The sequence below is a fragment of the Staurois parvus genome, unplaced genomic scaffold (genome assembly GCF_062004578.1).
Source record: "Staurois parvus isolate SC_StPar_1 unplaced genomic scaffold, SC_StPar_1.0 ptg000839l, whole genome shotgun sequence".
In the NCBI taxonomy this organism is placed as follows: Eukaryota; Metazoa; Chordata; class Amphibia; order Anura; family Ranidae; genus Staurois; species Staurois parvus.
In genome coordinates this window covers 2,187,968-2,212,966 of record NW_028318635.1, presented here as the reverse complement: position 1 = coordinate 2,212,966, position 24,999 = coordinate 2,187,968, and the positions used below count along the sequence as shown (strand labels likewise).

Here is a 24,999-nt window from a genome sequence, read left to right as displayed (position 1 = left end):
GTCATTGTTTTCAAAGTCCCTAGTTGGCTGACAAGTTTTTTAAGGCTTATAATATTTCCCTAGACCTTTTCCCTTCAGGTGTGAAATGATATCTATATAATGATGGAAAAAATATTTCCTAAGCATGGAACAGTAGGATATATGTCCCCAGCGACTTTCTTTTCTGAATGTTTCATAATTTCCAGGTCACAGAATAGATTTACTGAAAACTCTGTTTTGAAAAATAATGAGGATTTTGCTATTTGCAAACCAAGTTTTGAAATCCATATCATAGGTCAAAGATGTGGGAGCTACATTTATTGTTTTAAGAACAATGTAGGTTTATGAGCTCAGAGTATATGCATAGCTTAAATGATGGGTTAAAATATTTTTTAGCTTGAAATAAAAAAGAAAATCAAAATAGTTTTTCTCTTTCGCATAAGACATATTATAGCAAAATATGCATTTACCATTGATGTTTTCTGAGCAGCAAGTGTTCTGGGACTCTTCACAGCTTGTGTCGTCTATGGAATTACCTCCCACAGTGCATCAATGCTAATTAGTCAGAGCAAGATATTACCAAGAGATATGCAGAAACATGTTCAAGACAGCTCAAATCTCTTTGACAACTTTTTGCTTCTTGAGAATCTGTCAGAATGTATCAGTAAAAATTGTTTGAAACAGAAGAAAGACATTTATTATTCATAGTGCTAATGAATATTAAATAAGCTACTGAAAGGAGCTTACTACTAATTAGCGAACAATAATGAATTATACCAGTCTGAACAAACTTTTATTGACCAAAGGTTTTCATGTAGAAATATAATACTTTAACTGGTATGATACAATTATGCTATTATGTAGTTGTCAGTTGACAGATCTGTTGATGGGCTTATTGATGGGCAATTGTTCAAGACAGTGGTATGGGTAAAAAAAAATATAAAATAAAAATTAGTACTATATACCAGAAGATGCACAGATGCAAATCTGACAGATCAAATCACAAGACCGTGCAAATCATTGTTTGAATGGATTTTAAGAACGTTGCTGATCTTTAGCTGTCAGTGTTACACAGAAAGTAGGCTAGGCATCTTATCTTCCAGTCAAGGGATAGACCTAGTTCCACGAAGCATGTCTGGATTTGGATGCAAATTTGTTCAGACTTTTTTTCATTCACCTTTTACATAATTGCTAAGATTTCTATCTAGACTGATTAATTGTTTTGCATGATTGCTGAATGAATCATATTTAACCTGGTAATCTTAGGTATGGGTATACTACAAACACTGAAAAATCAATTTATTACACTTGTCAAACAAAAGTGCACTGACCCCTATTTCTTGACTAAGCCCTGGGGGGTGGCACGAAATGTGTTGGGGTGTGTGGCCTAGATGGAGTGAGCTGAGGCTGCTACTATCCCTGTAATACAAAGATGATAGGATGACCCCTATTTTTAGTTGAAACTTAGCTGCCAAACTTAACCCTAACATAAACCTTATTTTAAAACCTAACCTTTAACCAAATTTCCTAAACCCTATACTGACCTAAACAAATAATCCTTCTCTGCAAACCTCACTCTAATGGTAAACCTATGCCTACTATCACAACCATAAATACTGTTATCATGGCTGATGAGTACTTACATGAACATATTATCGGTGCTGAAAATATAACACTCCAAATGCAACAAGTTTAACTACATACTACCTGTATACATTATACCAAATGTTTGCCAACAAAAACCTTTATAAAGTCTTTGGAAGAATGTTGTGTACATAAATCTTATTTAGTACCAGTCTAGATTTATTTTCAATTTGTGACACCTTGCTTGCTTCCTATATTTATAATTTGTTGCTAGACAGTTAGGTTTTATGCTTACTACTGCTGTTTAAGACCTTTGCTTCAATAATACTGGAGAAGAACAGGAGTCTATTTTTTAATATTTATACAAATAAGAGAAATTCAATAATGAGGTTTGGTTAGTGGCATTAGGCAACCTAGAAAAGCATTATATGTATTTGGCATGCTAAGATGCCAGAACTCATCATCAAGTGACCCAAAGAGTTCCAGAGAAAACCATTTCTAGAACACAGGAACTTTGATTTTCTAAGCCGAGTTTAAATGTGCCAGCCAGACATATATTCATAGTCTTAACATTGTCAACCAAAAGCAGTACACTGCTAGAATAGAAGGGTCAGATCTCTTAGTGGTAATTTGCTAAAGGCAAATAGATTGTTCACTCTGCATGGGAAGTTGCACTTTGCAAGGGTATTTTCCTTTAGTGAAACCGTACCCAACAATGTGCAAGGGAAATAAAAAAGAGCGATTTTGCTTGTGCATGATTGGATGATGAAAGTCAGCAGACAGAGCTTCATCTTATTCACTAAGTTCTGGGGAAAATTCCCTCTCAAAGTGCAACTTCCCTTTGCAAAGTTAGCAGTTGTTTTTCCTTTTGTCATATCAATTTTCTTATTTTTGCTTCTTTTGGCATCAATTAATACTTCAGCAAGTTGTTACTAGGCACTCAAACATCTCTTTCTAAAGATGGGGCTTTTTAATTAGTGTTTTGAACATATAGACATTTTATTATGCAGGATTTCTATTGCTATGTGAACATGCTATTGTGTCATCAGGCCTTTTTACTAATATCTATGAAATAAAGGATTACATTAATATGGGATGGAGAACATTTGCAGAATAATGCATCATTCTTCTGCATTGGCTGCCACTGGGGTAACCCTAATAACCCAAATCATCATATAGTAGTTTGAGTTAGGGACTCAGTGAGCAAAATAATTTTGCTGACTCTAGCAATAAAATATTCTTCCTTTTATTTATAGGGCTGCCTTAAGGATCTGACAGAAGGAATTGAGTATGCTGCCAAGATATTAAATGAAATTCCCCAGGAAGACATTCAGCTGCATTCTAAAAGAAGCTCAAAGGCAGAGAGGAAAGGAAATGGGCAAGGTAAGTCATACTTAATGATCTTGGTTGGCGTCCATTGATCTGCTCCAGGATCCTTAGAGACTTGAATATTTATAAAAGTCTTTTAAAAATGGTCTGGATGTTCATTGTTAACATTAGCGAGTGCTGTTTTGCATTTGTGTTAAAACAGGCAGGATTTTTCTGCGATCAAGCTGTTTCCCAGAAAAGAATGCTTCATGTAAAGTGGCTTAAAACAGGGTTTGAAAGAAAAGCATTTGGCTCATAAATGTTTACACATGTGCCGTAAATTATACCTCATGAAAGTCATATGCAAGTCCAAGGATATAAACCCAATAGAAATCCAATTCATCCTATGCTTGTAACACACATTGCCAATTGGTTAGCCTGCTTATGATAGTAATCAGGAATTCTGCCTATTTACTTGAGTGCAGGTGTGTACCTATAATTGTGAAGTTGGGGTTAGCTCATGGATCCTTTTTGGAGAAAGATATAACATGCAAACAGGTTAAAAATGCTGTTTTTAATTTTTAAAGAGATATTTAATAAGACAAAATAGCCATTTGAGAACATTAAAGATGAAATCAGTCCCTGCCTCCTAGCTATAGTACATGGTACGTTCTTGGAATTACCAATGTGATTATTTAGTTTAATTAAAATACATTCTTATTGAAGGCACTAGAACTTGCATGCAGCCCTGGGGAGGCAGAATGGCAGCAGCATGTATTTATGTATGTAAAAAACCCTTTTAAGGATATCCAAACCCCAAAATCAAAATGTAATATATTGCAGCTTACCAGTCCTTAAAAGTAAAGGCTGCATATGATTTCTTTCATTTACCTTTTGCCCCTTATTTACACCTGGTGAATATGCTAGTAGCACACTTCCAGTATTAATATGGCAAGGCTTACTTGTCCTTCTTTGTGTCTGTGGCCTCCGTTCTCCCAGATTTGACAGCTGCAAGCCCCTTAATCTACCGCTGTACCACCCAACTCCCATAGTGTTCACCAACCTCCCATAATTGCCTGCAGTGCCCCCTATCCCTTTCAGAGCCCCCAGACCCCCTGATACACCTCATCCCTCACAGTGCCCCTATTCTCCCACAGTACTACCGAGTCCCTGATTCTCAGTACTGTCCACTGTCCATCTCTCTAACTGGTGCAGATGTTTGTTACTTAGAAATCTTTTTGGATATTTTAAAACTCTACTTTGAACAGTTATCACTAGAAATCACCAAATCAGTCAGCCTACAATCACATATGGTTAGCATATCATTAATGTCCTGTTGCCAGATAAACTTAGAAATATGAGTATTTGGGCTTAGGGCACAACCCTAAAAAAAAGAACACATTACACAGGCTCCTGGCTAATAAATGCAGCTAACAAATTGAAGGAATCTAATTACCACCTTAATTGTCTACAGAACCTATGCACTTCATAATTTTTAAAGTGGCAACCCTACTTGTACTGGTTACAAAATTCTGGAACAATAGGGAAACTGAACACTTACGGTATAGTTTAGGGGTTACACATTGTACAGGTTCAGTATAAAAATCTATATCAACTATGTTTCCAACTAAGTAGCTTTGAATGAAGTGAGCCTTTCAACTGTGTAAGTCTGAATATTTATTTCAGATGAAGCTGTCATTTTAGAAAAACAGCAAGATGTCAACCCTCTAGCTGTTAAGCCAATGATGTCTGCCGAAGATGTAGTGAAAATAACCAATCACATCCTTCTATTATTATATCAGGTACTGTACATTAAAGGGTACTTAACTATAATAAGTTGATCCACCTATAGTTTTATCTCTCATCCCTCCCACAATGGGCATAACAGGGTTGTCACTCTTGCAGTTGGATTCTCCAAATATTATGCAATTTGGTGCGGCATGTTTTTTCAAAGTAGTGCATGCACTACTTTTTCTGACTGATTTCAGCCCATTTAAATGAATGGATTGGCAAATGAATGGACTACAAAATTACACCACATGGTAGTGTGCAGGATTCACACATGCGTGGCATGTACTTTTGTGATCCCAGTGTGAACGGGCCCTCATTTAGGGTGAAACTAAACATATCTCACCTAGGGAATATAGTAAGGAGGTTCATTAAATATAAATACTATTACTGGATACTGGATCAAAAATTCTTCAAGGTCTATTCAAAGCAGTCGCTGCATTGCAGTGGAGTAGCTAGTGTGCGGTACAGTCTGCACCAGCGCAGTGCTAATATGTCAATACCGGTGTATTGCACTGTTCACTATTTTTTAAACAACTTTATTGAAATGTCACACAGTGACTTTTCATAGAATTCTATTGTCTGGCAAAAAACTATTGCATGCAGTCCTTTTTTTCAGTGCACACTGCCCACTGTCCACCTACTACTGAAATGCAGTGGATATGACCTGACCACACTGAAGACAAGGCATTTTGTCTTGTCTTGCAGTGGGGTTGCAGTGGAACTGCACTGGAATAGCTGCCCAACACAGTCCCACCACACCTGGTGTGAATGAACCCTCAGTTGGCTTGTTTAATCACCCCAAAACATGACTTTTATGTGCATTAAATTTGAGCTCTGGATTATGAGCAATACATAATGCCTGAACATCCAACATAGAATGCATAATTGAGCAAGGGTTTTGTTTTTGTTAAGGGCATAAACACTTTTACTTTATATTTTTGTACTGATACTACTAACAGCCCTAATGAGCTTCACTCTTTCACTTTGTTCTTGAGAGTGGCTTGGCAGGTATGCTTGGTGGTGCTCTGTGCTACCGAACATAGACACTGGCAAATAAGGAACTCCTACACAAGGAACTCCTACACAAGCTGCAAACCAGGGTGGGTAGAAGACCAGTCATCCAAGGTGGTGACTGGTCCCACAACTGGAAATAATTTAGAATAAAAGTCACCAGAAACGGGTATAACAAGTTATGCGTATTTTGATTTTTTTCATCTTTTAATGATAGAATGTAAAGTACATGCACTGAAGGGTAAAAGCAGTTACTCGGTAACATTTTAATAAGCATCAGTGTCGATGTGTCTGTTTTTTTACAGCTGTCACCTCCATTACTTGTGCTGGTGTCACTGAGGATGGATGTGCAGGGAAATCTCCTCAAAAGGATAACAGACAGCAATAATGATCTTCCCTTATTCTGGGCTTTAAAGTTTTTTTTTAATTAAAGAAATTGTTTTGTCTGGAGAACCTGTGTAAGATGTTGTTTGAATGAACTAGTATGGTTGTTTAGGTTAAAGCCTAAGTTTACTTAAAAAGCCCAAGTGATACTACTTACCTTCAATATGATGTGTCCCTTATGATGCTGTGCCTTGGTTTACGAGAAATCTTCCTCCTCCAATGTCCCCCCATCCTCCCCTAACAGAACAGTGGACACTGAGACAGGCTGTCATCAAGAGTGCTCAACTATGCCTGCTCTTTCCATCCAGCTCCTCTATTCATAGAATCTGGTACTACAACATCTATAAATAGAGGACCAGTAGATGATTGAAAGATCCACCACCCTAAATATATCCTCCTCTTTATAGAACCAAGGGCGCCAAGACAGGCTCTCATCAAGAGTACCCAACTATGCAGGCCCTTTGCACCCAGCTTCTTTACTCATAAAATCTGGTACCACAACTTATGTGAATGGAGGATGAGCAGATGATTGAAAAATCCACCCCCCTATATTCATAGATTGTGTTCCATTCATAGAATCTGTAGTAAGGATCCTATGAATAGAGGAACTGGGTGGAAAGGGTGCTACTCTTGAGTGTCACAGCTCTTTTAGTTTTATCAGCCCCCTACTGCAACAAAAGATTATGGCTGCGGGAGTGGCATCAGAGAAGGAAGAATTCTGCTAATTCAGGATACAGCAAAAGAAAGGACACATCACATTCACGGTAAGCAACATCCCTTTGCTAAACATAGGCTTTAATAATAAATACAAATTCTTACAGTCAGTCATTTAATCAACTATTGGTAATAGTAACAAGCTGACATTTCTGATTTTAATTTTAGCGCGATTTGACAAGTCAAATTCTGTCAGGAACAGCACCATTTTGGAAACAGAACCAACCTTTGTGCTATGAATTTGATGACAGCACCAAAGAGATTGTTGTGAAGGTAAATACAATAATGGCAGTCGAACAACATTAAAGAAAATGTGTTGTGTTTTTTCCTTCTTCTTTAGATCAAGGAAAAGAAATATAATATATATATACACATATACTGTATATGTATATTATCGCTTCATGACAGGTAAAACAAATCTTAAAACAAACCTCAATAGGGGGCGCTATGTGAAAATGCTAAAGTCTAATATATGAGTGTTATACTATACAACAAAACCAATTATTGTGTTCATATGCAGTTCATAATAATCATTCACTATGTGCATAGAATATATAGTAAACAAAGAAAAGTCCTTATAACAAAAGTCAATGTGACAGTCTTTCCATTGTTAATGAAGATTTTCTTGATATTTCAGTTCCTCCATCATGATTAAGCTTGCAACACCCAGTGCAAAATCAAACCTTAAATTATTCAGGATCCAGAGTCCCCTGTGATATACAATAGGATATCAGTGTCGATCCTCTCATTCACTCCATCACATCACACAAGAACCAAATGATAGAAAATAATAATATAGTGCAGTATATATTTTTAACCATTTGCCTTCTAGAGGATTTACCCCCCTTCTTGACCAGGCCAGATTGGTGCTGCAGCTGAATGGAATGCCTGCAAAGAAAACAGCAATGGTTAACAATAAAACAGTAACTTAATAAAATAACTTTTTTATTGAAAAATATGCCAAAATTTATAAAATACATCCAGTTGCTTTGTAAAGCACAAAAGCGTTATATAGAGCCAACTGAAATAAATAAACAGACACTTTTTTGTACCAGCATCTGGCTTTTCAGGAAACTAAGTACGGATTCATCATCTGGTCATTGAAATCCACCCCTCCCATGTTAAGGTTATAGTCAGGGACACAGCGGGAGACAGGATGAAAACATCCCGCATGTCCTTCCACTTCCCTGAGAGCAATTAATAATTTCTCAAGCAGGCTTTTTCCCCCTTTCTAAGATGGGTATTTACAAGCCGTTGGCGGAAGCCCCGGCGATTAGGTCACACAGTGCCACATGGGCCAATTCCCAAACGTCATACAAACATTTTGTTTACACTCTTCACCTCTGGCTGGGAGAGAACTATACATTGAGGGGAATTTACTAACACTTTCCATTAATTAGTGCAGCCAATCTGTCTTCCAAGTACAAAAAGAAGTACATGTGCAAAGTTTTCAAGTCTGGAATTATTATTTTAAAATATTAACCATGCATCTATCTTCTATGAAAATAAATAGGGTTATCTTTGAAGAATTTTCTGAGACACATATAATACGTCTTTAGTGTTTATAGGCGATTTTGCGAATAATTGAAGAGCCGGTGAAGTAAAAAATAAAGTGTGATTTTATTTTATCACACAATGGCTTAAAATAACAATGTAAAGCGTATCATGAACAGTTCCATGTAGGTAAACCAGAAATATCAAAACAGAAGTTTAAAGAGGTGTCACCCTTATGACCGTTGTCTCATGTGCTTCTTCCATGTGCTGTTTGTCCTTCAGAGTCTTAGAGAAGGAGGAAGTAGACGGAAGTGACTAATTCTTGTCTTAGAGAATGCACCTGTTCCAGTCTGTCACTTCTGTGATTAACCATAGCATCTTTATGCCATGTTTGTGTGTATGTGTCTGTGTGAGCTTCAGTGTATATGAGAGAGTGACCTCCCGCATCTCCTAGGATACCTTTTTGTGATACTTGTAAGCAACATAATTTGTGGTCTTAGAACCTTGTGTGGCAAACAATACTGCTTAGGAGAGCAATTTCATTGAATAGAGGGGACACTACATATATGGTCTTTTGATTGACAGGCCCATATGTTAATGACCCTAAGCTGGTGATTTTGCATCAGCCTGCTCATGTGACAAGTTTCTCTATTTAAATGTTAATATAAGCTAAGAATGTATCTTTACAACATAATATCTCAATAAGTTGTATAACCAAAAATCTACGTATGTAACAATATTACCAACTTATAAAACAAACTAAATACACACAGATACTATTAGCATATATTATGTCATACTTCTTCTATTTTGATTCACTTCGAACACCCTTGACATTCTACACCTGTAACCAGCTATGCCCTATTATAGAATACTCAGCTCTCAGCTGGTTAGTTAGCTAACTCCTGTCTCAGCTTATAACTGAAGAAATTAACACTATCACTGGTTCAAGGCCATTCACACTGTTTAATATTAATTATGATTAATCATAAAAACCAAATATTTTTACAAGCTTGCCATCAATATAATATACAGTTCCAAGAAAAAGTATGTGAACCCCTTGGGATTACGTGGAGTTTTGCATGAATTGGGCATAAAATGTGCTCTGAACGTCATCTATGTCACAACAATAGAAGAACACAGTTTGCTGAACATAATACTACACAAACATTAGATGTTGCCATGGTTTAATTGCACATAACATGTAAACATTCACAGTGCAGGGAGGAAAAAGTATGTGAGGCCCTAGCTTAATGACTTCTCCCAGAGCTAATTGGAGCCAGGAGTGAGCCAACCTTGACTCCAATCAGTGTGATGATACTGGATGTGTTGCTGACAGCTGTCCTGCCCTTAAAAAACACACACCTGTTTTGGGTTTACTGGTTTCAAGAAGCACTGTCTGATGTGAACCATGCCTCACAGAAAAGAGCTCTCAGAAGACCTACGATCAAGAATTGTTGACTTGCATGAAGCTGGAAAGGGTTACAAAAGTATCTCCAAAAGCCTTGATGTTCATGTGTCCATGGTAAGACAGACTGTCTACAAATGGAGAAAGTTTAGCACTGTTGCTACTCTCCCTAGGCGTGATCGTCCTGTAAAAATGACTGCAAGAGCACAGCGCAGAATGCTGCATGAGGTAAAGAAGAATCCCAGAGTGTCAGCTAAAGACCTACAGAAATCTCTGGCACATGCTAACATTTTTGTTGACACATCTACAATAAGGAAAACATTAAACAAGAATGGAGTACATGGGAGGACACCACGGAGGAAGCCATTGCTGTCCAAAAAGAATATTGCAGCACGTTTGAAGTTTGCAAAAGAGCACTTGGATGTTCCACAGCACTACTGGCAAAATATACTGTGGACTGATGAAACCAAGATTGAATTGTTTGGGAAGAACACACAGCACTATGTGTGGAGAAAAAAAGGCCCAGCACACCAACATCAAAACCTCATCCCCACTGTAAAACATTGCGGAGGGAGCATCATGGTTTGGGGCTGCTTTGCTGCCTCAGGACCTGGACGGATTGTTGTCATTGATGGGAAAATGAATTCCAGAGTTTATCAAGACATTTTGCAGGAAAACGTACAACCATCTGTCCGCCAACTGAAGCTCCGCAGAGGATGGGTGATGCAACAGGACAATGACCCAAAGCATACAAGTAATTCAACAAAACAATGGCTGCAACAGCACAGAATACGCCTTCTGGAGTGGCCCAGTCAGAGTCCTGACCTCAACCCGATTGAAATGCTGTGACATGACCTTAAGAGAGTGATTCACACCAGACATCCCAAGAATATTGCTACACTGAAACAGTTTTGTGAAGAGGAGTGGTCCAAAATTACTCCAGATCGTTGTGCAGGTCTGATCTGCAACTACAGGAAACGTTTGGTTGAGGTTATTGCTGCCAAAGGGGGGTCAACCAGTTATTAAGTCCAAAGGTTCACATACTTTTTCCTCCCTGCACTGTGAATGTTTACATGTTATGTGCAATTAAACCATGGCAACATCTAATGTTTGTGTAGTATTATGTTCAGCAGACTGTGTTCTTCTATTGTTGTGACTTAGATGACGTTCAGAGCACATTTTATGCCCAATTCATGCAAACCTCCACGTAATCCCAAGGGGTTCACATACTTTTTCTTGCAACTGTAAATGCCAAATTATGAATTTGTAATGAATGTTTACCAATTTTAGACATAAAATCCAGCTAAAAACAAAACATTGCTGCTAACAGAGCATGTATATCCAAAATCATGTTGACATTTACTAAAAAATATCATAGTGCTGAGCAAGTCTTTCCAAATTATATGTAAGTACATTTTGGTGTCATTCTAAACATAATTCTTTGGGTCTGCTTTAAAAATGAAGACAATTGAGGATTGTGTGTAATTTATTATATATTTAAACTAGAAATGATATTTCTAAGGCAGATTGAAAGTACCATGAAGTCACTGGTTGCTATGGTGAATACAGATAAAACCTTATCCAAATATTTGTTAAACAATCCATTTTTTTATTTTGTATTTATTAAAGCAACATTGTTTTCAAATGCATTGTTGTCCTGATAGTATTTTGTTTGCTGTACACAGATCGGTGACTCTGAAGTCCAATACGGTTATGAATATCAAGGATCAGCTAAACATATTTTTATAACTCCTTTAACTGAACGGATTTTTCTCAGTGTTATGAGAGCAGTGTCTGCTGGGACTGATGCTCTGTGTGCAGGTCCACAGGTAAGATGTAAAGAATACTGTGTTGTCATTGCCTAGTTAAATTAAATTATACTGCTCAAAAAAAAGTGTTCAAAGGAACACTTTTTAATCAGAGTATAGCATCAGGTATTGATCTGCTCAGTTAAATAGCAGAGGGGTTGTTGATCAGTTTCAGCTGCTTTGGTGTTAATGAAATTAACAACTGGTGCACTAGATGGGCAACAATAAGATTACCCCCAAAACATGGTTTTACAGGTGGAGGCAACCGACATTTTTTTCCCTACTCATCGTTTCTGATTGTTTTTCACTAGTTTTGCATTTGGCTAGAGTCAGTGTCACTACTGGTAGCATGAGGCAATACTTGGACCCTACAGAGGTTGCACAGGCAGTCCAACTCCTCCATGATGGCACATCAATACGTGCCATTGCCAGGTTTGCTGTGTCTCCCAGCACATTCTCAAGAGCATGAAGGAGATTCCAGGAGACAGGCAGTTACTCGAGGAGAGCTGGAGAGGGCCGTAGAAGGTCCTGAACCCATCAGCAGGACCGGTATCTGCTCCTTTGTGCAAGGAGGAACAGGATAAGCACTGCCAGAGCCCTACAAAATGACCTCCAGCAGGCCACTGGTGTGAATGTCTCTGACCAAACAATCAGAAACAGACTTCATGAGGGTGGCCCAAGGACCCGACGGCCTCTAGTGGGCCCTGTGCTCACTGCCCGGACCCATAGAGCTCGACTGGCATTTGCTATTGAACACTAGAATTGGCACGTCCGAGATTGGTGCCCTGTGATTTTCACAGATGAGAGCAGGTTCACCCTTAGCACATGTAACAAACGTAAAAGGGTCTGGAGAAGTCATGGAGAACGTTATGCTGCCTGTAACATCATTCCGCATGACCATTTTGGTGGTGGGTCAATGATGGTCTGGGGAGGCATATCCACGGAGGGATGCAGAGACCTCTAAAGGCTAGACAACGGCATCCTGACTGCCATTAGGTATCGGAATGAAATCCTTGGACCCATTGTCAGACCGTACGCTGGTGCAGTAGGTTCTGGGTTTCTCCTGGTGCACTACACATCCCAGCCTCAAGTTGCGAGAGATGCAGGCAGTTTCTGGAGGATGAAGGAATAGATACCATTGAATGGCCCCCACGCTCGCCTGACCTAAATCCAGTAGAACACCTCTAGGATATCATGTTTTGGTCCATCCAACGCCACCAGGTTGCACCTCAGACTGTCCAGGAGCTCAGTGATGCCCTGGTTCAGATCTGGAAAGATATACCCCAAGATACCATCTGTCGTCTCATTAGGAGCATGCCCTGACATTGTCAGGCATGCATACACGCAAGTGGGGACCATACAAACTACTGAGTACCATTTTGAGTTGCTGCAATGAAATTTCAGCAAAATGTACTAGCCTGCTACATCATTTTTTCACTTTGAATTTCGGGGTGTCTTTGAATTCAGTCCTCTGTAGGTTGATAATTTTCATTTCCATCAAAAGATTCCATGGGGCATCCTTATGTTCCTAACACATTACCCAGTCTATATCAGTATAGATATCCAACGTGATATTTTTCCCCATTGGGATCTGTTGTGTTTTCAAAGTGTTCCTTTAATTTTTTTGAGCAATGTTTTAAAAGAAAGTCAGTCACGGATGAGCATTTGTAATAATCTCAATTTTCACTCCCAAACTTCTATAATAGTGCATACTTAACTCTCTGTTGTCCTGGTATTTCTCTTCTTCACATAATACATTTTTAGCTCCGTGTTAGTCTGTAAGGGTCCCACAAAGGCTGCCCTATCTCATGCTCAGTGTTCAAAACTGTCAAATCTAAAAGGTGCTGTCAGAATTAAATGAAAGGATGTTTAAGAATTTGCTAGTCACTTCAGTCTTAAATACTTTTCTTTCTTGTCAATTGAGGGACATCCTAAATATTTGGGTTATTCTGCTGTATACTGGAGGATTGGACATTGGCAACTCCCCCCCCCCAAAAAAAAAAAAACGTAGGCCAGCCTAGGTTATTTGCATAGTAGTTACTAGTGTCCTTGGAGGATAAATGTCTTTTTTTAACTCTGCTGTGTTAAACACTAGTTGGACTTTTTTTAAGCCATTTTTTTCTTCTTCATTTTTTCCTAATGAAGACTCTTCTTTATACTGCTTTTGCAGATTTCCCCTCTGCTTTGCACTTATCTGGTGCGGTTTTCCTGTAGCTTGATTTTTTAATTTGTGCAACACCCGGACCCTGCTGGGCTGGACGTTGCGGAGTAATCCTGGATGTGACCTTTGATTGCTGGATTCCATGTAGGGTGCTTTCCAATTTCAGTTCTGTTTACAGTTGCAAGAAAAAGTATGTGAACCCCTTGGGATTACGTGGAGTTTTGCATGAATTGGGCATAAAATGTCCTCTGAATGTCATCTAAGTCACAACAATAGAAGAACACAGTCTGCTGAACATAATACTGCACAAACATTAGATGTTGCCATGGTTTAATTGCACATAACATGTAAACATTCACAGTGCAGGGAGGAAAAAGTATGTGAACCTTTGGACTTAATAACTGGTTGACCCTCCTTTGGCAGCAATAAACTCAACCAAATGTTTCCTGTAGTTGCAGATCAGACCTGCACAACGATCTGGAGTCATTTTGGACCACTCCTCTTCACAAAACTGTTTCAGTGTAGCAATATTCTTGGGATGTCTGGTGCGAATCGCTCTCTTAAGGTCATGCCACAGCATTTCAATCGGGTTGAGGTCAGGACTCTGACTGGGCCACTCCAGAAGGCGTATTCTGTGCTGTTGCAGCCATTGTTTTGTTGAATTACTTGTATGCTTTGGGTCATTGTCCCGTTGCCTCACCCATCCTCTGCGGAGCTTCAGTTGGCGGACAGATGGTCGTACGTTTTCCTGCAAAATGTCTTGATAAACTCTGGAATTCATTTTCCGATCAATGACAACAATCCGTCCAGGCCCTGAGGCAGCAAAGCAGCCCCAAACCATGATGCTCCCTCCGCCATGTTTTACAGTGGGGATGAGGTTTTGATGTTGGTGTGCTGTGCCTTTTTTTCTCCACACATAGTGTTGTGTGTTCTTCCCAAACAACTCAATCTTGGTTTCATCTGTCCACAGTATATTTTGCCAGTAGTGCTGTGGAACATCCAGGTGCTCTTTTGCAAACTTCAAACGTGTTGCAATATTCTTTTTGGACAGCAATGGCTTCCTCCGTGATGTCCTCCCATGTACTCCATTCTTGTTTAATGTTTTCCTTATTGTAAATGTGTCAACAAAAATGTTAGCATGTGCCAGAGATTTCTGTAGGTCTTTAGCTGACACTCTGGGAGTCTTCTTTACCTCATGCAGCATTCTGCGCTGTGCTCTTGCAGTCATTTTTACAGGACGACCATGCCTAGGGAGAGTAGCAACAGTGCTAAACTTTCTCCATTTGTAGACAGTCTGTCTTACTGTCAACACATGAACATCAAGGCTTTTGGAGATACTTTTGTAACCCTTTCCAGCTTCATGCAAGTCAACAATTCTTGATCGTAGGTCTTCTGAGAGCTCTTTTCTGTGAGGCATGGTTCACATCAGACAGTGCTTCTTGAAACCAGTAAACCCAAAACAGGTGTGTGTTTTTTAAGGGCAGGACAGCTGTCAGCAACACATCCAATATCATCACACTGATTGGAGTCAAGGTTGGCTCACTCCTTGCTCCAATTAGCTCTGGGAGAAGTCATTAAGCTAGGGCCTCACATACTTTTTCCTCCCTGCACTGTGAATGTTTACATGTTATGTGCAATTACACCACGGCAACATCTAATGTTTGTGTAGTATTATGTTCAGCAGACTGTGTTCTTCTATTGTTGTGACTTAGATGACGTTCAGAGCACATTTTATGCCCAATTCATGCAAAACTCCACGTAATCGCAAGGGGTTCACATACTTTTTCTTGCAACTGTAAGTTAGCTGCAGAGAACTTTTCAGGTCAAGGGCCATTGGCATTGCATATGGATTAAAGATTCATCTACCAAGTTGGACATTTTGGCCAGAAACTGGGATCTCCCTCATTTTTATTGCTTTCTAGACTCCTTTATTCCCTTTTCCCACTGTCTTCTCTGTGGTAGGGTTTACCAGCATGGAACAAAGGGCCAGTGTCCTTCTACTGGGTGGAGTGTAATGCGTGTGCACTCCATGGCCCCTTTCCCAGCAGCTAGTGTTGAGGAAGTACTTTTTCACTGCTTCCTCTGTTTTCAAAAAGCCTTCTGGAGCTTTGATTTTGATCTTGCTGACCACCAACAGTGTTTTTGGTCACCTCTGGCCATATGACCTTTCGGTTGTGGACCCTCACCTGCTACCAGCTGTCTGGGTTTTGTGAGTACCTGTCTCCTACCCTATTCTAGACATAGAGGGGAAAGTCAATCCCAGCTCACTTTATACTAAATGGTTTGGGACTACATGCAGTGAACCTACTGATGTTGCTCATGTATGCAGCCTCTTGTCCCCTGCTGTTGGAATATCTCTTTTCATTGCAGTCCTTCTTGACTCCATTGGGATTTGCTGGTTCCTCTAATCTTTCTTCTTAGTTTTTTTTAATATGGTCAGGACTTTATGACTCAGTTATCTGCTGGCTCTGATTGCAGAAAATTTTGTATCTGACTTGCCAGATAGTACTGTAGCTTTTTAGCTATCAGCCACAGAGATTCTGGGTTGCTTAAATCCTTGGCAAATAAGCTCTCCCTCTGAGGAGTTGCAGTCTACTGCTAGTACCCCCAAACTGATGGAAACTGCTTTAGCTCTTATTCATGTGGTGCACACCACTCTAAAGCTAGAGGATCAACCTTTAACTTCTACCAGAAACTTTCCTTTTGCATTTGCTTTTACAGTTATTTCTTAACAAAGATCAGAAGAGCCCTGATTAGCTGTTTGCGGCTAAAAAATGTTAAGACCATGGTTCTGTGCCAAATATGCCTATGTCCCATATATCAAATCCAAAATCATCAATTTGTTGTAGCAAGGGACTTTCAAGGGCATATACTGAACTTAGTGGCACCATCAACTCAACAGAATCATATAAAATTCATAAAGTTTATTATACAAAAGTTAAAAACACATATAAATGGCATGCCATATAACAAATGGGTTAACTTAGGTGTTCCACATTATTGCATAATATGAAAGCTTATATGGACATATGGACCATCATGGACATACAATATATTCTTTTGTTTTTTATTGGTATCTAGACTCCAGTGTGGGATTAACTCAATTAGAAATGGGGTTCCTCTTAGTGAATTTTATGCCCCCCAGTAGCAGGTCTGGATACAACCTAGAAGACAGAACTCTGTGTGGTTCAGTTTTTGGGTAATTTATTGTGGATGGATATCCATCTATAAACACAATTCTAAAGCTATTGTTAATTAACAGTTTTTTGTTTGTTACAGATTGATAATTTTAGGTTTGGCGGCTTCTGATTTGTGTGCTTTGTATATAACTGAATGCTCCCAGGCTCTGTGCTGCTCCCAGATACACCCCTGCTGAGAAATATTAATATATATCTTTAGTTGAGAGACATGCAGTTCTCATTGCTCCTGATTGGCCAGGTGGATTTGGTACATTGTTCTGTTAAGACTCATAACAGATGCACTGTGGGCCTTGCCAGAATGACCGAATGTCCTGTCCAAAGGGCCAATTTACTATTCTGCTTATCGGTCGCTGACTTTATAGTCATGGCTGTAGCCTAGGTTGTGACTGACAGCGCATCTTTGACTCAGTAAGATTGATTTACTAAATTAAAAAAGACTGTTCACTTTGCAAAGGAAGTTGCAAGGGAAATTGCTCCAGAACTTAGTGAGTGAGGTGAAGCTCTCATGACTTCCATCATCTAGTCATAAGCAAGCAAAAGTGTTTTTTTATTTTTTTTGCAAGTGATTGAGTATTCCTTGCAAAGTAAAACTTCGCCACATTCACTAAGCTCTGTGGCAACTTTCCGTGCAAAGTGAAGAGTCAACCCCAGTGATTCCTATAATGTTTAAGGTTTGGAAATCTACTTCCCACAAAGTCTATCACTGAACATGGGAGGTATACTTCATTTAGTGTGAATTCAGGGGCTTCCACCCAAGGAGTTTCTCTGTAGGACAGATCTTCTCCTTCCTGCACTTTGGTCTTGACTAACAATTGCCTTCAAGCACCATTAAAGGTCAATTATCTGCACTTTCCATTCTTTGATTTAGACCTTTGTGCAGGGGTCCTCCATGTGGTTTCCTCTGTTACGCTGTGAGAATCTGAATCAGTTCTTCTTCAATGCTCCTAAAGCCACTCTTTGAATCTTTTAGAGAATTTAGACTTTCTACTATTACTCACAAGTTGTCTTCCTTATTGGTTTCACCTCTGTAACGCAAATGTCTAAACTGGTACTTTTATCTTGGAAAGAACCCTTTTTCATCTTGCATAGGAACAAGGTGAATTTGAGGCAAAAAACTTCCTTGTTGCCTAAAGTAGTTTTCATCTTATTGAGGGTATAGTTTTCCTGTTCTATTGTCTGGCACCAATTCTTCAAAAGAACATTTCCTTCCATTTCCTGAAGGTTTTTTGACCTGTGTCAGTCTGTCTTTATGACACTGCTTCTTACAAAAAGACTGATTCTCTTTTTGCCATTCGTGTTGACTCCTGTAAGGGCGCACTGTCTTCTCATTCCACTATTTCTAGGAGGGTCAGACAGACCATCATTCAAGTCCATGGTTTCAAGGACCCCCTTTCCATAACATAATATATAATAATGTGTTATCAGTGTGATGTTTATGTAACATAGTGGAATGGTGATTTTCAAACTTCAAATTCTAAGTTCATTGAGATTTCCCATCCCCATTGGAATAAAACCATAATATATTAGTCAAAATAGCATTTTAACCCATTAGAAACAAATTATTGGACTGACCTTAAGCAGGTTCACTGTGTTCAGAGGAGAACAGGGGAGGATCAGATCAATTACATTTTCAAGCTGGCCTACTTTTCTTTGGGGCGGTGTTGTGAATTAGTAATTTTATCAAAGAAACAAGATGAAAAAGCTATTACAGTATATCAAGGCTTATATCTTATGTAGATGCAGGACATGATTATTAGTGTTCATTAAAAAATGCAAGAGCAGCTATTTATAAAGCACCAGTTGCAACAATACAAATTCAAACATTCCATGACCACCCATTGGCTACTTTTAACTATATGACCTACTCATAAATTAACATGAACATTAAACATTTGTATGTTTTATTCAATGCAGTACACGTGTAGCTAGAGAAAAGAAGATTCTCATACCAGTGTATGTCAGGGACTATTAACATTCTCCCACTTTGCACCATATGTTGCTACAACTTTTATATGGCTGTAAAGCATAAGAGCATAGAAACATTTGTAAACAGATGTTCATAAATGCTTGCATTTTGTTTGTTCACCTCTGCTGCTTTGGGTTCCTTTGTGCCACTTCCCCCGAACTTCTATTTGGGCAGCAAGCACTGATTATGCCGGAGGAAGTCTCCCTTTTTGCTCTCTTCAAGACTACATGTCCCACAATTCCACTGCCATCTGTGCCACAACACACACATTCTCCTTCAGTCCTCCCTTAATGACTGTGTATGTCAGTGCAAGCAGCATGATAGTGGAAGCTTGTAGTCTCTCTCTGCCCAAAGCAAACATGTAGGGGCAGCTCCATAGGACCCTGGAAGGCAAGGAGCCACCCTTACAATTAAAGTCAATGCTGGGGGTCAGGGGAGAGAGTGAAAAGGACGGACAGAAGAAAATGGTAGAACAATCTGCCATGAGCAAATGATTTATATCTAAAAAAATGTGAGTTTAATATCGCTTTAGGTTGCTTACAGCTCTCGGTAGTTCTGTTAGTAGCATTCACTACAGATTTAGGATCTCTGGAGTTTACGGATTATGATCAAGTAGCACACAACAAACTAAAAACTTTACCACTACACTTAATGTGACAGAGAACAGAATGACAATAAATGGGCAGCAAGCAGGTAGAGACACAATGAGTAGTGACACACAAACACAAGCCCATATGCCTCTCCTTCCTCGCTGTATCTCTCTATGTCTCCTACCTGCAGCTGACTCTCAAAATGGCCACCTTCTGCTCCAGTGTATCCATGATGTTCCTTTAGTTCGCCACTACCCTGTATGGCACCCTCGGCTATCCACGGTCACCCAGCCAAAAAGACTCATACAGTTACTGTGGGGCAGGACATCAATCTACCCAGCAGTGCCTACACTCCTACAGCATTCTGCAGCTGATTGTACCAACCTAGCTTGGACCAGACACTGTTCCTCACCTTAGGTATACCACTGGACTTACTAACTAAAATTCATATTCTTATAACAGAGTATCTAAGGTTTTAGTTGCTCTAGAAAATAACAGAAGCAATCCTGAAGGTAAGTGTGCAGTACCAGGAGCTCAGTCACAAAGATCTCACCAATACAGACTTCAAAAGATATAAGAAAACATGTTTGGATGCACTGTTCTAACTATTGGAATACCCAAAATTTAAAGAAGCCAGTGAATGACTCCCAGGAGGTCCCACCTATAGGTGCATTATCACGTTTAGGTGGACTGGTCCTTTTATTGTTTTTAAAGCATAAGGGAATTTATTGAAGGTGAAAGTACTTAGGGTATAGAACTATATAAGCATTACCAGTGTGCTAAACCAGCCACATTCTCCTACTGCATAGGTTAAAATCTTGTTGGTTCTTACTGAGCTGCCTATCCCTTTCTTCATTTAATCCATAAAGTATATTAGATTCAATTTAGAAAGCTGTCGCGCACCAACAGGGTTTTTTATTACGCTTTATTTTATTCCACAATATGTATTGTAGACAAAAGAATAACAAGGAGTTAAATCAGTAGTTAGGCTTGGCAAAAGAATGATGTAATGGTTTACAGTTGAAGATTAATAGAGTTCTTCCTGTGGTATCTAAAATCTGCCTGCTTAATGTCTTCCAGCATTATTAAATATGATCTTTATGAGTTAGAATGGTAATGGGCCACGAAACTGGAACCTTACTTTTTTTTATAACCATTTATTCTAGATGTTTTTGAAATCGGCTTGTGAGAATGATATAAGAAAACCAGCATGTTTTCTTTTAATATATTTTAAATTTTGTTAGGCGACTGGGAAAAAATCTACCATCCGAGAATTATCTCTGGCACTTGGAAAGCCTCTTTTCTGCTTTAATTGCTCAAGCTCTTCGGATAATGGCATTTTGCAAGACATTGGCAAAGGACTTGCTGCTGCAGGTAAAGACTTTTCCATTCCATAACATGAAATATATTTTAATGTGAAAGAGATCAGCTTAATCTGAATAATCGTATCCATGTTTACAGTATAAACCCTGTTCTTAGGTGTAATTTGTAACAGATGTACATCCTATTATCTTTTTAATCATTATTATGATTATAAAATAAAATATAGGTTTATTTTGCATGATCATGTGAAATCCTTCAATGCCCTCAGTATGAAGAGACCATATGCCTTGATTTTTGTTTATGCTTACAAAACAAAGCTTCGGACCAACAGTTGTTTATTTATGTTGAGAACAGATGCCTTTTTTAAAAATCTAAATTATAATATTATTTGGTATTGCTGACATGACCCACATGTGTGACATGCTAAAGTGCATCTAAAAACAACATGTGTCCTGGATTCACTCCAAATGTGTTTCAAATCTAGTTAATTAAAACCTGTGGGGTGCTGCCACATGATTGTATCCCCACTGGCCCAATCATCTATTTGGCTATATTAGGTTAATATTGTCACAAGCATCTGTACCCCTTTCTGTATGTGTGCCTGCGGATGAGGAATGCATCGGTTGTAGCTGATTGGGCTGGTGGGGATGCAATCATGTGATAGCTTCCCATGGTTTCTGCTGAACTGGTTTGGACCAGTTTGGACCAAACCCAGCTCATGCGTACTCAAGACAAAAAAAAATTAATTTTGGATAAAGTAGGGAACGGTTAGAACCTCTGTTTTTATTGCTAAAAAAAGTTTCAAAAGGTGGGGGAGTGCCTATGGCTTCTGTAGAGTATCCATTCTCATTCAACAAATTTTGCAACTTGCATTTTTCATTCATTCATTTGCATAAGCCAGAGTTAACACAGCATGCAACATGCAAACCAAGCTAATAACCATGTCAAAACTGAATGGATGGAATTGCTGGAAATAACATTCAACTGTATATCTAAAGTCTCATTTGTTAGATTCTATAAACCAAAGAGACACATATTATGCTATAAAGGTTGCATAATTATTCTATTTTAAATGCTATACTGATGTGACCCCTTTCCGTGGTGTGCTTTAAAGAGGAACTTCGCCTCTCTCAATCAGCATAGCCTGTTTTTTTTTTTATTTAATTTTTTTATTTCAACGCAGTACATGTTACATCAAGGCAGAAAAATCCACCCAGCTTGGTGGGACAGCAACAGACGTTATAAGCACAAAATATGAACATCAGTTACATCCATATCGTACAAAAACAGTGCCTCACTGCAGCTCACATGAAGCAGCGGGTAGACACATGAAATGTCAGTACAACCAAAGGTCAGATACCAGGCAAGAGACATTGTTCAACCTCCTCGCCAACCCTTCAGAATGTATACTTGGTGCAGGTTTGGGCCTCTAGAACTATTTTTTTTCAAAAGCGATAGATAGGCAAAAGGTAGCAACAGCAGAAAAGACAGAGACAGAGAAAGAAACACAGGAAAAGAGAGATGGGAGGAGTAAGGAGGGGGGGAAGGGGGTGAAAGGGGGAAAGAATATTGTAGGGGGGGGAAGGGGACTGGAGTCCTGTTTAGAGCATTCCTGGGGCAACTTAGTCAGTTTCACTAGGCCTGGACCTATGTAACCTGTGAAGAAAGTAGCAAAGCGTAGTTTTGTGTGCATTGGAAGTTGTGCCAATAAAACCATGTTTTATTAAACAGTCTTTATGTTTAATGGCTGCCGTTAAACACTCCATTTCATTGATCTCGTTCACTACTGTTATCCATTGGCCAGTCATTGGAGGGGCAGTTAGTTTCCATTTCAGTGCAATACACACTCTGGCTGCATTGAGTAAGTGGATCAGGAGGGACTTCTTGTACCTATGTCTGGATAAGGGAGTAAGATTTAGGAGGAAAACTTCCAGGCACATGTCCAGAGTGAAATCGGTAAATTTGTGGATCATCCGTTTAACAGCATTCCAAAACGACTGTAAAGCTGGGCATGACCAAAAGATGTGCAGCAGTGTAATAGTGTCTTGCTGGCAATGCCAACACAACAGTGAGACCGATGGGAAGATCTTGTGGAAGATCACTGGGATCCTATACCATCTGGTCAGTAATTTGTAGCTCAATTCTTGATATCAGCTGGACAGGTAAGACCGATGTGCAAAATAAAGAACCTGGGCTTTCTGAGCCGAAGTCAGAGTTTTATTTATGTCCCTTTCCCATTCCTGAAGAAAAGGGGGTGCATAGTCCTCCGGAGGTTTGGAAATCAAAGTATAGGCACAGAAAATGTATGACGTAAAGAGGAGGTTTGCAAGCAGAATTGTCTAAATTGCGAGATCTTACCTTAATATACCTTGTTCAGTTAAATGGTAGAAAGAAAGTGGCCTATTTGCATAGCCCTCCATGAATCTAGAGGGGGAGAAAACATCCCTTAGATCTCAGAAATGGAGCACCATCTGTTGCCCGTCAAAAAGTCCCAGGCGCAGAATTGATTGGTGGATAAAAAGACCTAAAATCTCACGTCCTCCACTCCTGGGGGGAACTCCTGAGCCCCTATGATTGGAGACATTAGGGAAAAAGACTGGAGCGGAGCCTAGCCAGCCTGCTTTGTCCAAGGTTAGGGGTGATGTTTGCCATGGGAGCATGGGTAAAGAGAGTGGTGACAAGAATTGTTTCAGGGCTACCCATCCCTTTTCAGGGCTATGTTTGATCCAGTCTAAGGTAAGGGACATATGCACTGCATAGAAGTATTTGAATGGATCCGGAAATCCTAGGCCCCCTGCTCTTTGGGTAAAGCCAGAAGTCGGTATGAGATACGCTTTGTTGTGGATCTAGGGATGCAACTGGGAGGGTGTGCAACACATATAAGAGTCTGAGCAAGAATGTAATTTTCAAAATACTGTTGTGGCCAAACCACAGAAACGTTTGTTGGTGCTGTAGCAATTGTGCACACAGAGATGGTCGCGGTCATCCATCTTGCTAAGGATCATCCATCTTGTATCTCTCCCCCTGCAATCCCCCTTCCCTCTCTGTTGAGTGACATGTGGTTCCTGTGAGATGGGTTCAAAAGTACACAGGCAATCAGGCCCAATGGGACAGCTTCATGGGTATAAATCCCAAATTAGCTGGTGCCCTGGGGTCTGTTAGCTTCTCAATCTGAGAGAATCGTAAAACCATAAACCAATCCTTCACTGGGCTTCAAAGACATTCCAGCTAGGCGTAAAACAGACAACACATTTAAAACCCACTTTTCCATATAATTTTATATCTGGAGATGGGAAATAATTACATAAAAACCAAGCATATATTCAGATAGCTCAGTTTAATGCGAGTCATCTGATATCTTACACGCCCTAGTTGAAGTCTACAGGAGAGCAGAAAGCCATATAGTTCTAGCTGAAATAGTGAACTATGCCATATTTGATATCTAGATGTTCAGCAGATGATTCTGCATATTAATCTACCCATGGATAGAATGTTAAATGTACCTAGGGAAGGTTATTACCCGTGGTATAACTTGGGAGAGATTTTGGTTCTAGTCTGAGTCCCCCGCCTACAACACCCTCCCCAAATGAGGCTATTGGTTCTCTGCTGTAAGGAGACACCCTGCTGAGTTCCTAGAAAAAGGCTGTTATTCTTGGAGCAGTTGAGTTGAAGAATTCTCCCCTTTTAACATTGGAACCAACTTGGGAGACGGTACCCTTGCTCTGAAACTTGATCTGCTTAACCCAGGACTTTTGGCAAGTACTCTACCTCTCTAAAACTTCTCTCCGTTATCTCTTTGCTGTGTTATTGCTCTCTGTATTTATATATATATATATATATATATATATATATATATATATATATATATATATATATGCTACATCTTTTTCTGTAAATATTGTTATTGCACCCTTTTGATCTTTTTAGTGATAAATCCTATTATCTGAAAAGTGTTGAACTGTTTCTAAAGCTCTTTAATGCAAACTAAGAATCCCTGTCTCTGAAGAGCGCTACTGTGTGTTTTAAACCTCTATACATCTCTGACTGCGGTGACAGTGGTATACAGACGATTATTCAAACATTATAGTATTATTGCTAATATTGGTGAGTTTCTTCCTTTTCTCTACACTGGTGGCAGTGTGAAGGGTTAATTGCGTAATTAACCTGACCCAGTAACAATCTCTCTCAGGCTGCAGGTACATAGATTGTGGTCCATTAGCTGGAAAATCTTTGTGCAGGGTGCAGCTGAGCGTGGCATTGTTACGCACGTGACAGCAC

The 24,999-nt window shown here is 39.4% G+C and overlaps 1 protein-coding gene across 1 annotated transcript in view; it reads left to right on the top strand.

Moving 5' to 3' along the window:
- Positions 1-24,999, top strand: part of LOC149443674 (uncharacterized) — a 627,829-nt gene that overhangs the window by 136,593 nt on the left and 466,237 nt on the right. The window contains 6 exon segments of the mRNA XM_089655378.1: positions 2,820-2,950; positions 3,004-3,023; positions 4,576-4,673; positions 6,940-7,044; positions 11,359-11,502; positions 20,643-20,772. Of these exon segments, the coding sequence (XP_089511504.1) occupies positions 2,820-2,950; positions 3,004-3,023; positions 4,576-4,673; positions 6,940-7,044; positions 11,359-11,502; positions 20,643-20,772 (628 nt within the window).